At 48.6% G+C, this 16,012-nt stretch overlaps 1 protein-coding gene across 1 annotated transcript; it reads right to left on the reverse strand.

Moving 5' to 3' along the window:
- Positions 1 to 9,008: 9,008 nt before the first annotated feature.
- LOC118836383 (sialic acid-binding Ig-like lectin 14) lies at positions 9,009 to 15,315 on the reverse strand. The gene is made up of 7 exons (XM_036743694.1): positions 15,208 to 15,315; positions 14,755 to 15,123; positions 13,823 to 14,107; positions 13,419 to 13,469; positions 11,736 to 11,996; positions 9,253 to 9,367; positions 9,009 to 9,066 (listed from the first exon to the last, which is right to left on the reverse strand). Exons 1-7 carry the CDS (start codon positions 15,239 to 15,241, stop codon positions 9,009 to 9,011), a joined length of 1,173 nt encoding a protein of 390 aa, XP_036599589.1. The 5' UTR covers positions 15,242 to 15,315.
- Positions 15,316 to 16,012: the final 697 nt, after the last annotated feature.

Consider the following 16,012-nt stretch of genomic DNA (forward strand, 5'->3'; position numbering starts at 1 on the left):
TCCTGTGTCACTCCCTGAACACCGTGGCACCCTCTGGCCATCCGTGTCAGACTCAGGGCAAAGAGGAAGATGAACCAGGAAGCCCTTGTGTGGAGAGAGGGGGAGGCCTATCCTCAGAAGAGGAACCCCTGTCCTCTTCCCCCATGGGTTCCTGTCCTCCTTAGCTGAGCTCCGTGAGGGCGGGGGGTGCCTCCTGTCCTAGCCCAGCTCCAAGGACAGTCAGGACTCAGGTGCTGGGGGAGGACAGATCTGTTGCACAGGCTGGGGCCGTGGCTGTCGTATGGAGCAGCATGTCTATGTGGCTGATGGGGGGCAGCAACTAGTGCCTGGCCCCCAGCAGGTGCTGACCATCCAACGGTGCTGTACCTGTCCTGTGAAAGCTGACCTGGGATCAGGAGCAGCTGAGCTGAAATCCAGGCTAAGACATTTCCTGAAAGCCTTTGCCCTGTCTGAGCCTGAGTTGAACCATCTGTAAAGTGGGGATGATAATAGCGCCTCCCTCTCAGCCTTGTTGTGAGGATCAAATGTGATATTTGCCCAGTGTTCTGAAGACCTTGAATCACTGCACAAATGCTGGTGATGACTACTGTTACTTTACTCTCCTCTAAGATCTCTCTAATCCACCTACACTGGCCAAGTGCCTGTTCCTTAGGCTTAGCATTCCATCTCCCACCTCCAGCCCTTTGCCCTGGCTGTGCCCTCTGACTGGAAGGCTTTCACTCTTCAAGTCCTTTTTCCTGGCTTGAACCAAAACTCTGCTCAAATGCCACCCCATGCTTCCCCTTTCCATTTATTTTCTTCTCCTATCCTTCTCTCTTATAAGTACCTGGTTACTTACATGGTGTCATCCTGATAGAACACATGTTCCTAGTGGATGGGGGCTGGTTTTGTGTTTATTGGTATCCTCAGTACTTATCACAAACCCTGGCACACAGTAAGCACTCAATAAACACTTGGTGTCTCTTGATTAGCTACTGGTTCTTTTTCTTTGCATTCCCATCTTTGCCCACAGTGTTTCCCTAGATTTACCTTTCCCATTCTGCGTCAGTTCAAACTGATCTTCCTGTGCATCTCCAAATTCCCATATCCACATGAGCACCACTTTCCAATATATTCATCCCACATAATGCGGTCAGATTCCTGCCCCTTTGGATCCCCACTGTCCTTTTTCTTGTGGTTGTGACAGTATTTCTACCATCATGATTTTTGTTATGGGTGTTCTGATAGTTATGGGACCCTTCTCTCTTGTCTGTGATCTCCTTGGGTTTCAATCTCAGTAAAAACAGTTGGCAGCTCATTGGTGCAGGTTAGGGACTGTTCTCCAAGCTTTCTATTACAAACCATGCAGTGGCTTATGAAAAGACTCCTCTGTGGCAGGCACTGTGCAGGGCTCTTCTGATACAGAAACCAAGAAGATTTGCCTGACCTCAGGGGGCTTACTGTCAGGTCAGGACAGGGGGAGGATAAACTCATGCAGAGCCTAGTAAAAAGCTCTTCTGGGCTCACTCTTCCAGCTCCCACTCATCATACTGACAGCTGAGGGTGGGAAAAAGTGGAACACTCCACCTGGGCTCTCCCTCTTGGTGCTCCTTATTATACTGTGCTATAGGGACCAAGGCAGGCTTCCTCAAGGCCCTCCCAAGCTTGGAGCCTTCCAGCCCTCGGCTGCCCTCTTGGTGCACCAGCTCAGTCCTGCTTCTCATTCTTTCACTCAGTGCCGTGATGATTCCCTAGTGAGTAACATCTTCCTTCATCAATTGACTAAATGTCCTAGAATGCCTTCACAGTGACTAAAGCCTTGTCCATACATTGTGGGGAGTTTAAAGGAAAATCCCTTAAAACCTGCTTTGCTCTGGTATTGTTGGATTGATTGACTCCTAGAGTCTGGGGCTCCTCTCATTAATGCGTAAGAGGCTGGAACCCCAGTCCTACACAAAATATATACATGTAAATATGGAAATTTGATGCCTGTTCAGATAGTGTCTGGATGGAAGATGTCATCTCAGGTCATCCAGACAGCAAAGTCTTGTTACACGACCGATTTTTAGTCACTCGAATACCGAACTATTTGGCACCTGTGCATACCTAAGGGTGGTATTATTTTGTTCTATGTCTTGAAGTACAATGTAATTTCCTTTCTTCTTTCTCTTGACATGATTGTATTGGATTCAACCAGTAAAACTACACCAAGAGACAAGCATCCATGTGTGATGAGAAGAACAGAGATCTGGTCCTTCAACCCTCTTCTTTTCTACTATTATTACAGATTATGCTGGAGGGGATTCCCTACAGCAAAACCCATTTTTCTAACTCTTGATTGTGACTATATATACAGATGACATATATATCTATATAATATGTATATGCACATATATGATTCCCATGGGAAAAAATTATTGGTTCTTTTTCTTTATTACTCCACTTTTTAAAAATAAACTGTGGAAATTTACCTTTAAGATGATGATTTTTAAGTTTCTGTTTCCTCACGTATTCCATTTTTTAAAAATTCGAGTAATTGAGTAAGCAAAATCAGGAAAGGAGTAGCCTTATATGTTGATTAAGTATGCACATATGAGGAAATCTGGAAACCAGATCGGGGAAAGCATGAATAAGCGTATTTGGAAGAAGACAAAAGAAGGTAGGAATAGAAATATTTCTCTCCCACATTATAGATGACCTAGATATAAAAGATTAAAAAAATTTGGAGTTTATCAATTGGATCATAAGCATAACATAGAGACATGATATGGTAGTGATGAGGGATTTCAATTATATACATCTGTTAGATCTCTCTCTCCCTCTGTCTCTGTCTCTGTCTTTGTCTCTCTGTCTCTTGGTCTCTGTCTCTACTCTCATTCATCTTTCTTAAACAGAAAGTGCTTGCTTTCCAATGAAGACGGGAGAGGCAAGAGAGGGGGAGAAAATTTAGAAGTCAACAGTTTAACAAATGATTGCCCAAGCTTATTTGTATGAATGGAAAATACTTAACAAAATAAATAAAAATAATTTGTAAAACGCAGAGTTGAAAAAGGACAGAGGCACCATAAGATTGTAGAAGGGCAAATGTGGTCTTGATTTGCAAGAGGGAAGGGAACAGTCTGCTCACTGAAGAACAATGGACTTGACTTCAGTTCCCAAGTATGTGGTAGAATGGATTAAAGATATACTTGGGCAATGGTTAGATGGGGAAGTAGTGATGGTGACAAGGCAGCTTGACTTGCCCAACCAAAGAAAATGCCAGATTCTCCTCACTTTCTTTTCTGGTCACAAAAAGAAGAGAACAGTGCTGTGGACATGGCTGGCCTGCGCTTGAGCACAACGTTGGAAGAGTTATCACATCCTGTGGAGAAGATGGACAATGCAATCAGTTGCACTAGAACGGATTGCTGATTGTTGATGGTTCCACGTCATCAAGGCCAGGGGTCTCCAGGAAACCAGCCCAAGGATCTGTCCTGGGCTCTGAGCTGTGCAGCATTTTTATCAGTGACTTGGATAAAGGCAAACATGATCTGCTCCTCAGATTTTGAGACGATACAGAGCTCTCAGAAACAGCAAACACAGCAGATGAGGCAGAGTGAAAAAGGATGTTAAGAGCCTGCAACACTGAGTTTTTTCTAATAATCTATCATTTTACCGGGGCCCCTATGTGTCCCAGTGGATCAAGCCTTGGGCCTGAAGTCAGAGCTGGAGGCCAATCTAGCCTCAGACCCTTACCAGCTGTGTGATCCTGGGCAGATCACTTCACCCCTGTTTGCCTCAGTTTCCTCCACAATAAAGTGGAGATAAGAATAGCCCCACCTGCCAGGGTTGTTGTGAGCATCAAATGCCCTAATAGCTCTGAAAGTTCTTAGCACAGTGCCTGGCACTTACTGGGCACTGTAGAAATGCTCATCCTCTAACCTCTTCCCTAAGAGGGAAAATGCAAAGCCTCGTCCTTGGATACAAAAATTAATTTCCTTAAGGTGATAGGAGAAAGGCACGATTTAGAAGAATCCCCGAGAATCAGTAGAAGGGCAGAGTTGGAAGGGGCCTCAGCAGTCACTGCACAGGAAGTTCCACAATGCACTATCTGACAGGTGTTTGTCCAGGCTCAGGGAGGGAACACCACAAAATCTGTAGGTAATCACTTCCTCTTTGGGCACCACTAATTCTTAGGAAGCTTTTCCTGACACGAAGCAGCTCATTGGCCACAGCTATCCGTATATCCTGGTCTCACCTTCTGGGACTTCAGAGAAGAAAGCATAGTAGTTGCCCACATGACCTAGGTCTACATCCTTCCTACCAAAAGGGCCTTCTGGAAAACAAGGGATGGGTCCCCAGCATTTAGAGAAATGTCAGAGCAAGTTTGACTTTTCTTTGTTAATCTGCTTTTGTGAAAAAAGCAATTCCTTGGGGAACCTCATTCTCAGACATTTGATGTCTAAATGATGTCATTTGTGATGGTGAAGGGCATTAGCATTCAGAGTCAACAGGTTTAGTAAAATCATGAGCTCTTTCACTGACCACCCACTCTTCTCCACTTGTCCAATGGACCAAGAGGTTTTGGGACTCTGAAACTCCCTCCTCTCAGGTGAGAGATGGGCCTTAGAAGAAAAGCCTGTGATCAGAAAGGAAAACTTTCCAAGGGACCAAGGTTTCCCATTGTAACCATCTCTACTCCTTGACCCCCCCAACTTTGAGAGAGTCTCTTGCCTTCCCTAACATGATCCCTCTCTGGTGCTGAGACCCAACTCCAAATACCATGCTCTGTCTACCCCAGGGATTACACCATTCTTCCAAAGTTCCCCAGTCACTGAGAGGGGACAAACAATCCCAGGCCTCTCTTCTGCATAAGCTGAACAACAGCTAGGGTATAATTCATGAAACTAGTCCCTCTTCTCCTCTTCTCTTATTTAAGGTGACTATCAAGTTATATTTTGGAATGAGAAACCTCACCACTGCAATATATGTTATTTTGGAGTATATGTTAACCATTTTACAATACCTCAATTGATTTCTGCTGAGAGTAACCTTATCTCAGTTACATTATTCATACTTAGCATACATGTGTGTGTGTCTGTAAGTGTTTATATATGTATATATGTATATATAACATATATATATATACATATAAGATAACCTTTTCCCCCCTCTTTCTCTATAGATAAAACACGTGCTTTTCTGTCCTGAAAATTTAATATCAATTATAACACTTCTTAGTAAGTTAAATGTGGGATTTTTCCATGTTGGTGTCCTCTATACTCAGGCAATCTTATCCTGACTCACTATTTCCTCTGTGTCTGTAAAGTTTTTCTGAATGATTCCTTATACATCTTCATGGTATTTCTCTCATTCTGCATTTCTGGGAGGATTATAATTTTTATACTCTTTGTTGTCATTCTACGTGGAGGCTCAGTTGGGTTGGGTTGTAGATAGCTAAGATAGTTTTCCAGACTTCAAATATTTGGATTTTGTTCTTCTTTCTCCTTCTAACACATTCCTGCACACTCAATCAGTCAAAGGTCCAGACTGAATGGAACCAGAATGGGAAAGATCCTGTTGTCCTTGGAGGAAGGCTTGCCAGGCACCTTGTAGAACTTATTGTTGGGGGGAGGTGGGTTGAACTGGATGACTCTGAACCTCTCTTGTACATATGAAGTTCTGGATTTCCCCCAAACTTCCCGATTTCCATTGAAGGCCCTGGCATTCTTCTGAGGTCAGCAAGCTAAGAGCCACCCACAATTTTTCTCTCCAGCTCCCTGCCTCCATACCTCCCTACCTCCCTACCTCCCTTACTAAATCTTCTGCATTTCACCTCAGCAACATGTCATAGGGGTCTGCTTGTCTCTACTCTCCTGGAGCTAACCCTTGAATTCAGGTCTTCACAAAACCTCCCCTAAATGACTGCACGTACCTGGTATTTCTTCTTTCTGCCTTCATGGCCTCCTCTCTCCCCTGAGCTGCCAAATTAATATTGCTAAAGCTCAGACATGGCCAGGTCATTTCCCTGCTCAGAAAACTTTACTGCCTCCCCACTACTCCTAGGAAAAAGGACTGGATACTTCAATTGACATATAAAGTCCTTGGCAAGCTGGCTCCATAATGTGCCAGACATAGCACCAAGGGCTTTGCCATTATGATCTCATCTGATCCTCACAACAACCCTGAGGGTGTTGGTAGGTGCCCTTATTATCCCCATTTCACAGATGAGGAAACTGAGGCCTGCAGGGGTTAATGTACTTGCCCTGGGTTACACAGTTGGCCTGTGGCTGGATTTCAACTCAGGTCTTCCTGACTCCAGGCCCAGTGCTCTGCCCTCTGTGCCACCTACCTGCCCTCAGCATTAGTAAAGGATTATTGACTGATGGTGGATTGACTGAATCCTGCCTTAGTCATAGCCTGCCTAGGACAAATTTCCCTCCCCTGAACAACCATCCCACTTGCCTCAGCCATTCAGGGGAGTCCCGTCCTTCTTTTGCTTCTATTTATTTTTCTCTGCTCATCCACTGTGCTTATTGGGAACACACTACCCTGGAGGTCAGGCCAGAGCCCTTCTCCCCAAAATGTCTTCGAACACGTTCTTGATTTCATACTCTAGCAATCTCTGATTAGCCCCTCAAGAGAACAAAAGTTCCAGGAAGCCTTAGGGACTGTCTCATTTTATCTCTGTGTGCCCAGCACCTACAACTCTGCCTGGAAAGTAACTGGCCATAAGTAAATCATTGTTGATTGGCATTGAGGTGGATTGAATCAAGTCATTTCTCTGCCACTAACTCAGTGAGCAGCTGTGGATGAATCCCTCCCTGCTTAGAGCCTAGGACACTTCCAACAAGAGAGAATTTGAATAGGGTTTTAAAGTTCCTTCCAGTTCTCAAGTCCTGTGCTCAGATTGCTGGGAGAGGTCTTATAGGTCTGGTGTTGCATGTTCCAAGGGTCCTTCCAGCTCTGAGACTTGAGAAAGAACCAGGGATAGAGTGTTGATGCAGAGGATTAAGTCAGGACTTGGTGCCCCAATGTGATCCTGAGTTGTCCAATGGACCCTGGTCAGATGGAAAGGATGTTACCTCTTAACAATCTCAAGGTCGTTTCTATTCTAGGCCAGTCCAATGTCATTCAATTTCTAAGATAAGACTCTAAAGCAAGAAGCCTTTACTGACCCATAGGGTGAAGAGTGTGACATTTAAAAACATTAGAGAGACAGAGTTTCTGGGTAATTTAATCATTTTATTAATAAGGCCAGCATGTTATTAGTAAAAAACTGGTCATTTGGCCTCTCTCTTGGACCAAAGATAATCATGGGAGTGGACTTGTAGTTTCTATACCCTTCAAAACAACAGGTAGTCCATCATATAGCAATAAAATCTAATTGGTTAACCTAATTAAAGATGGGCTAAATTAAGATGAATGACTTAATATCTCTTGGATAGGGAAAGTATCTCTTTACCAGAGACCCCATGACTTTAGGCTATCATTTCTAAGGTGTATACCCCACCCAGGCCTGAGCCAAGTGGGAGAGCTTCCACCAGGATAGGTCCTTGAACAAGAAAGGGAGTCCAATATCATCAACATTAATGTCCATGAGAATTGAACTTGAAGTCCAAAATTTAGAGGGGAGAGCTCTGAATTTCTCCCTACCCCATTATTTATTATTAATAATCAATTTTCATGTTAGAATGTCAGAGGTTGACTCCTGGACATCCCAAACCTTTAGGATTGTGCCATAAGACCGGACCATGTATGGAAGGTGAGAATCAATGGAAATGCAAAGATCATGAATATCAATAATCTGTGGCCTGTTTTCATTGCTTCACAGCCACTGCATTGTCTGTGGGCTACAATGTAGGCTGCCCTGTATCAAGCATGCTTTGGTGCACCAATGGCACTTGCACAAGACATTTTTAACTCCAATCCGCAGTGACCTAGAAATGAGCCAGTTCTGAGCTTCCCCGTGAAAACTTCATCAAGGTGAAACACACAAAACAGTGACTGGGGAGGAGATTCCCCAGGTCTGAACTTGGGCTTTGTGGATTGCTGTCTTGGATTTGTGGGCTGGGAGTCTGAAGACGTCCCCTCAGTCTCCTCTCCCTCTGGAGGGTGGAGCACCAAACTCCTCCCAAAGCCTGCCTTTATAGAAGACAGAAAGTGGCCCCTCAGCTCACTCTACTCTGCATCTGCTGCCCTGCCTGGTTTATCCAGGGAACAGAATACCCCAGCTTCAGGGAACCCCTTTGACTGAAACTACTATGGATGTGCTAGGAAACCCGGACTGAAGCCAATGGGGTTCTAGGGATGCCCTGCACCAGTGTGGGGAATCTTTAGATGAGGCTGGGACCTCCCCAAGTGGTTCCTCTGGGAAGTGACCCCTAAGGAAGGTGTGGGGTTTCACAGGGAGAGATGGGGTAGGGGTGGCAGGAACTGAGCCCACGTAGGACAGAAGAGGCCTGCCACCATCTAGTGGCAAAGGAGACCAGCAGTGAGGTCCTGGAAGGATCAGGATCTCCTTTCTCCCTGCACCCCAGTAGGAGACACACATTAGTCTAAGGCAGCGAGTGGGGGAGGGGAGGCAGTGCTCAGACACCTGGTGACCCTCATTCCTTGGGCAGCCAGGAACCCTGCTGGAGGGGTCAGAGAGTGTGCAGTCCAACCTTCTCATTTCAGATGAGGAAACTGAGGCCCAAGAACATCCCCAGAGTCACCCCACGAGAAAAGAAAGCATCCTGCCATCTACAGTGGCCCTGGGTACTCTGTGGGCAGCTAAGAGACCAGGAATGTGGAGGCTTTCGCATGAAGTAAGTGGCAGTTCCTGGGATACAGACATGCTCCCTGCATGAATGAGATCATGCCGAAGGCCAATCAGGGAAAGGGCCTGGGGCTGTTCAGTGGGAGAAGAGGAGACCCAGGGGAGACCTGAGAACTGTTTTCTTGTCCTGGAGGTTGGTCTTGTAGCTGGATTCCTGAGGGCAGAACTGAAGCCTTTGAGTGGAAGAAGTAGGAAGCAGGTTTGGCTGGGTACAAGGCTAGGAGAGCCATCAGAGAGATGACTGGGCCACTTCTGGAGCTGGTGGCTGTTCCTTCCCTAGAGGCTTCCTGTGGGAGGAGCAAACCCAGTGTTGGGCACACCTTGAAGAACCAGAGGCTTAAGGTTGCTGGTGGGGTAGGCGTGGGGGGAGTGAAAGGTGACCCCAGGGTCTATTTCTGGGAAGAAAAGTGAGGAGGGTAAGTGAAGGGTACAGGATGCCATGAGCTTGTGGGTCAGAGGGCAGACACACTTACCAAGTATAATAGAGCCATGTGAGGCCATAGGTGAGGAGAAAGCCAGCCCCCATGAGGGCTCCCCTGAGCAGTGTGAGCATCAGGGGCCAAGAGCTGTTCTCCTTGGCAGAGGAGACTATGGGAGAGAGTAGGGTAGGGGCTGGTTAGCGTGGGGTTGCTGCCCCCAGGCCTCAGTCCTTCCCCTCCATCCTCTCTCCCTCTCAGCACCTTAGCAACCTCCTTGAATTCCCAAGGTCCAAGGCTGCCAGGCCCTTCTCTAGGAGTAGAAAACAGAGCCCAGCCCAGTGGGCACAGGGCAGGGGGGACAGGCTCTGATAACTGCCTTCAACACCTCTTCCTGACTGCTTCTAGGTCTGTTGTGTGTTCACATATGAACAGAAAAAAGCAGCGAACCTGTGACTCCACCACCATAATCAGCAGGTGCATGACCTCAAGAGAGGTTCTCCAGTCCAAACACTATGGGGGCCTCCCCCCACCCTCTGTCTCTCCCAGACCCTGCCCAGCACTTACTCTGATGCTTCACCCATCTAAGGCTTTCTCCTGTCATGCATCTTCTGCCTTAATGCCCCCACCCAAGCACCAGGTTCCTGACCTGAGATGCTGTAGATGGCCCTGGGATATTTGAGGTCCAACCAATCTCTAAGCCTTCCCAAGAACCTGCTTCAGCCTCCATCATGGCCACTGGTACAAATTGTCCTTGTCCTCCCATTCCTCCAGAGGAAGTCTTCAAATGCTTTGTGCAGACAACCTCCTAACTCACCCCTGGCTCTGAGGCCTCTCAGTTACCCTCAACCTCCTTTAGTCTGACTGCTGAGGTGGTTTGAGCAGAGTGTGGCCCCCATTCCTGCTACAGCTTCTTGGAGCCACAGGTGAGATTGGGTGAGAGGTGGACCCAAAAGGGGGAGGAACAGCCCTGCCAAGGCTCGGCAGCCCTTGCCTCACAGACCACCTCATTCCCCACTAAACATACAGCCATCTCCTGGGCACCTGGTGGGGATTTAATAAACACTGGCTGACATGACTTCCCATAAGATGGGTCAGCACATACATGGAAAGCCAGCATGTGTCTGCCCCCAGAGATTCAAGTTGTGAACCCTGACAAAATCCATCTTCGATCCCCATGTGATGAAGGAAGCAGCACAGGGGACTCATAATGACTGTTTGGGGTCTTTGAACCATGTTAGAAAGTAAGAGAGATGCCACAGGCCAGCAGGACCAAAGTCAAGCCCTGATTTTAAAACTGGAAACAACTGAATCACTGATGGAGGACAGGCTGGGGGGAAGCACATGGCCTCTATTCACTCCAGGCCAGGGAGCTTGCTTCCTTTTCCAGGCCCAGCTCTGGTCTCCTTTTCCACAAGACTGACATGAATTCTCTAACTCATGCTTCGCTAAAGTCGAGCTAAATTGTACATCCAACATTCCTACCACCAGATGTATTAGTATTGTATCAAAGTGACACAGAAGGTTTGTCAGTCAGGCCTGGTCCTGCTGAAGCACATCGACTCTTGGAAATCACAGTTTCCTTCCCTCCCTGTTCACCAACCACCACTTTAATATCCCATCCTCAGACTTTCCAGAAATTGAGGTCAACTTCACCAGCCGATACTTTCCATGGTCTGTTCTCTTCCTCTTTAAAAAATAAAATCAGGACATTGATCCATCTCCTGTCCTACATAGTAGGCTCAGGAATATCCATTCCTTCTTTTAGTGACCAAGTTCCTCTGGGCCAAGTGTTAATTCACATGTTGGAGGGTGTTTCCCACCGCAGGCCTGGATCCCAAATTCCACTAGACTAGGTTAGTGGATAACTAAATGACACTGAATACAAGGCATTCTGGGTTGTCAACAAAGCTTGTGGGAATTCTCAGTCTACTGTCTCCTTGGGAAAAGGAAGGAGACATGAAGGCTGCTGTGTTTCAATGTTGAATCTCTTGGCTCAGACTCCTGTCTCCTGGACCAGGCTCATCCCAGGACATCTCCCTGGCCTCTCTGGGCAGCCCCTCATACTCCTCAGCCTCTGTTCCTTCCCCTGGCCTCCACTTTTCCCTGAATCAGCCCCCTCACAGCCCTCTCTTCCTCCAAGTGCCCCAGCCCTCTTGTCTGGCATCAACCAGACACTGAGACAGTCCTCCCTGTGGTGGGTCCTCACCTCACAGTAGGGACTGAGGTTGTAGATGGGCTCCATCTTCACATTCAGGCTGCTGGTGACCCAGGTCCCAGATCTGTTTGATATCACCTGGAAGGTGTCCCTGCTACTGCGCTCCACAGGCTTCCCCCCTACCCACCAGCTCAAGGAGGTGGCTGGCTCTTGGACAGAACAGGTACATAATAATCCCTCCTTGACCCAAGAGCAAGAAGGGCTGAGCACCCTTGGGGGCTCGGTGGGAAGATACGAGAGATCCCTTCCTCGTAGTGGGTGACACTCTCCTTTTTGCAACAGGACCCAAGTACCCCATGGTGCCCAGCCCCCACACATTCACACTGTACACAGATGTTCAGGGATGACCGCTTGGAGCCCAGAGGATGCTGAGCAAGGCAGGTGTATTTCCCTCCATCTGCTGGCCCCAGGTGGGGCAGATACAGGTGCAGTTCTCCATCATCTGAGGGCTGGGAAGAGGCCAGGGTTTTGTCCCTCAGGATCCAGCTCAGTGTAGCTGGGGAATAGCTGTTGGCAGCACAGAGCAGGTGAAGGGACTGTCCCTCCTGCACCAAAAGAGCTGAGCTGTTTCCTGGGTTGAAAACTGAAAAGGATGAGGAGGTTCCAGGAGTGAGAACCTGGAGGGACCTCATAGTTCTCCTAGTCCCAACTTTTGCTGTACACAGTGGGGACCTGAGAGCTAGAAAGCTGATGTGACTTCCCCAAGATCGCATGAGGACAGGGCAACTGGAAGAAAACAGGACCCCAAGCAGTGAAGAAATCCCCCAGGCCAGCCCAGCCTAGACTTATACCCTCTTCTTCCTCCACTGCATCTTACCTGGCTGCTCCCTACAACCGGACAGTGGAAGACTCACCTGTCTCTCTTCCTGCTACCAGGACACATTTAGCCTAGGTCATGTTCCCTGCCTTTCACTCAAATTGGGTTTTGTTTATCTTCCTTTCCTTCCCTCCATCCATCCTTCCTTCCTTCCTTCTTTGCATCCTTGCATCCTTCCTTCCTTCCATCCATCCATCCTTCTTTCCTTCCTTCCTTCCTTCTATCCATCCTTATTTCCTTCCTTTATTCCTTCCTCCCTTCTTTCCTTCCATCTATCCTTCCTTCCTCCCTTCCATCAGTCCTTTTTTCCTTCCTTCCTTCTTTCCTTCCTTCCTCCCTTCCTTCCTTCCTTCCTTCACATCCTTCTTTCTTTTTTTCCTGAGGAGACTGAAATATCTGCACAGTGAGCCTGGAAATCTTACTTCATATGAGCCCATTGTAATCGCCACTAGAATCCACTTTCTGACACCCAGCAGCACTGTGCCCTCAAGTCACATACTGCACCAGCCCTGACTGAGTGTTAAAGGTCAGCCTAGATGGCCAGACTCTTGTCCCCCACTGACAGCAGCTCCCAGACTCATCCTCCATAGCCTCTTAATACACAAGCTCCTTAAATCCCCCGGATCAGCCCTGAACCCAAAATCAATTCTCCAGGTAGCAAAGCCTCCCCTCTGGCCTGGACTGTACAGAGCCAGGTCAGCTTCCCCAACAAGGAAACCTTGATAGGTGCAGTGGACAGAGCACTGCCCTGGGGATGGCACCCCAAGGTGGGACTTGTCCCTCTGAGCCTAAGCCTGGTATAGTGGAGAGGTCACTGCATTTAGACTCTACATTTAGAGTTCACCCCTCTCTGCGGCTGGGGCCCCATGTGAACTAGGTCAGGTCCTCCTCCCAGCTCTGAGCCTCAGCTTTCTCATCTGGAAAATGGGGGTAAGAACTCTCCCACACTTTATTTCCTGCAAGGGATGGCCAGAAAATGGTTTCTAACCGTTAAAGTCATGAGTAAACATGAGCTGATGTCATTCCAAGAGGAAGGGCAGCCCAGGACAAAGAGAACCTAGGCCTGGACAGTGAGATTCCCTGTCTCTCCTGTCTCCCTCATCTCCTGGACATCCATGCCTACCCTCAGGGTGGAAGCTGAACCACCCAGGTGCCCTCCCTGCCCTCGACTCTGAGGCTCTGCTATACCTGTTGTCCTGTTGTCCTGGGTGACGGTGATGGACACATTCTGCACAGCATCTGCAACAGAAGGACCAGGCTGGCTGGGGGCTGTGGCTCTCTGCCCAGTCCTGCATCAGGCAGGGAAGCAATTAAATTCTAGAACCACAGAACATCAGAGTGGAAGGGAGCTCAGGGGCCATCTAGCCTGATCCCAACTTGACTGACACTGGGACATGAAACCGTAGAGAATAAGGGAGAGAGAAAAAATAAGAAATGCCACCCTGTGTCTGCTGGGAGGCAGCTTTCCCTGCTCTGGCTCAGGAAAAAGGCATGTGGTTTCCCAGGCCTGGACTGGGACCCTGGTCTCTTAATGCATCTTTCCCTCAACCCCCTTACTTGGAGGGTGCAGGCCTCCTGCTCCCAGAACTCACAGGATACATTGAGTTGGATGGTTCTCTTTGTGTTCAAACGGCCTCCAGGAAGGGTCACCTGACAGGTGAGGTTGGTGCCATGATGCTGGGGCCCAGGGATGAAGGAGATCTCTGAGGAGTGGGATACCCCAGAGCTCTCTGGCTTGGAGGACAAGGCAGCCCCCATCCAGGAGAATTTGAAGGATCTGTTTTCCCCACAGGTCCATGGAAATGTACAGTTGAGAGTCACTGGGTTCCCTGACTCTAGCATCTCTGGAACAGAGATGTCTGGTTTCTGGATCAAGTCTGGAGAAGAGAGACAGTGAGCCATGGGCTGGAGAGGGGAATTAGGCCTCAAGTGTCCTTCTAGATGCTGCTCCCTACCCCATTCCTCAGGTCCCTTTTGAGTTCATCTCATAGTAGGACCCCATTCAGGCCCCCGCTCCTTACTAGCCTTCGGGGCATGCCCTGTCATCCTCAGCCCCTGAGTCTCTCATAGATCATTCGTTAAGAGGAAGTTGCATTAAAGGCAATAGAGAACAGTCCCTTCATTACACATGATGGAAAACTGAATGCCAGAGAGCCAAAAGGGAAAATTATGGTTAAAATCCCCCAAAGGGAGTCAGTCAGAAATCTGGGATTTGAATCTCCTTCCTTTGACAGCAGCTCCAGAGTTCTTTCCAGCACAAACAGTGGCCTCTCCCAGCTTTTCCTGGGGTCCTGGTTCCTCCCAAAGAGGACCCCATCATGTTCCCTCCCCTTTGCAGTTCTGGAACCTTAGGCAGGTCCTCACACCCTTCCCTGGGTGTGTTCTCTCTCTGAGTGGGTTCCCCACATGTCCCCCATGTTCTATCACCCCTCCCATAGGGAGCTTCAGGGTCTCCCAGGCCAGCCCCTTCCCCAGACCTCCCTGCCTCATACACTGGGAACCTCCCAGGAAAGGAGCATCCTACCTGTCACAGTCACATAAAGTAGCGGATTTCTGTAACTGTATTTCTCATATCCTTTTTCAAAACGGAAGAAATAATTCCCCGTGTCTGAGGATTGGGCATCTGTGATACTCAGAGAGCAATTGTTCATGCTGGGATCCCCAAGAAGATGGAATCTTCCCTCGGCTTGCTCTTCCACCCTCCGGAATGGGTCATTGGTGGCCATGGGACTGCCATATATAACGTGAGTTCCTTTTCTGAACCAGTAGCCATAAACTGGGTCATGGCCATAGAGTAAGAGTGAATCGTCATCGAAGGTGCAGGGGACATGGGCACACATCCCTTTCTGCACAGTCACCGAGGACTGCACCTTCAGTCTCTGGGAGATGCACCCTGAGGGCGGACAGAGGCCTGGTCAGCATCTCCACCTCTTCTCACCCCCTCACACCAGCTGCCCTCTGCCCCAGCCCTACTCACCCTCCCAGAGCAAGGGCAACAGCAGCAGCAGCATCTATGAAACAGGAGAGAGGAAGGCTCTGCTGGGATCCTGTGTCACTCCCTGAACACCATGGCACCCTCTGGCCATCTGTGTCAGGCTCAGGGCAAAGAGGAAGATGAACCAGGAAGCCCTTGTGTGGAGAGAGGGGGAGGTCTGTCCTTAGAAGAGGAACCCCTGTCCTCTTCCCCCATGGGTTCCTGTCCTCCTTAGCTGAGCTCTGTGAGGGCGGAGGGTGCCTCCTGTCCTGGCCAAGCTCCAAATACAGTCAGGACTCAGGTGCTGGGGGAGGACAGATCTGTTGCCCAGGCTGGGGCCGTGGCTGTCATATGGAGCAGCATGTCTATGTGGCTGATGGGGGGCAGTGATCAGTGCCTGGCCCCGAGCAGGTGCTGACCATCCAATGGTGCTGTACCTGTCCTGTGCAAGCTGATGTGGAATCAGGAGCAGCTGAGCTGAAATCCAGGCTAAGACATTTCCTGTAAGCCTTTGCCCTGTCTGAGGCTGAGTTTAACTGTCTGTAAAGTGGGGATGATAATAGCGCCTCCCTCTCAGCCTTGTTGTGAGGATCAAATGTGATATTTGCCCAGTGTTCTGAAGACCTTGAATCACTGCACAAATGCTGGTGATGACTATTGTTACTTTACTCTCCTCTAAGATCTCTCTAATCCACCTACACTGGCCAAGTGCCTGTTCCTTAGGCTTAGCATTCCATCTCCCACCTCCAGGCCCTTGCCGTGGCTGTCCCCTCTGACTGGGTACTTGCACAAGACATTTTTTATTCCC

This window comes from Trichosurus vulpecula, chromosome 2 (assembly GCF_011100635.1).
Source record: "Trichosurus vulpecula isolate mTriVul1 chromosome 2, mTriVul1.pri, whole genome shotgun sequence".
Classification (NCBI taxonomy): Eukaryota; Metazoa; Chordata; class Mammalia; order Diprotodontia; family Phalangeridae; genus Trichosurus; species Trichosurus vulpecula.

What these genes read in the sequence shown, in the direction of transcription:
- LOC118836383 (XM_036743694.1), bottom strand. Translation starts at nt 15,241, where the DNA reads ATGCTGCTGCTGCTGTTGCCCTTGCTCTGGGAGG. An exon ending in ACTTTATGTGACTGTGACAG is followed by an intron (nt 14,108 to 14,754) that starts GTAGGATGCTCC and finishes TCTCTTCTCCAG; the next exon opens with ACTTGATCCAGAAACCAGAC. An exon ending in CCTGAACATCTGTGTACAGT is followed by an intron (nt 9,368 to 11,735) that starts GTGAATGTGTGG and finishes TCTCTCCCATAG; the next exon opens with TCTCCTCTGCCAAGGAGAAC.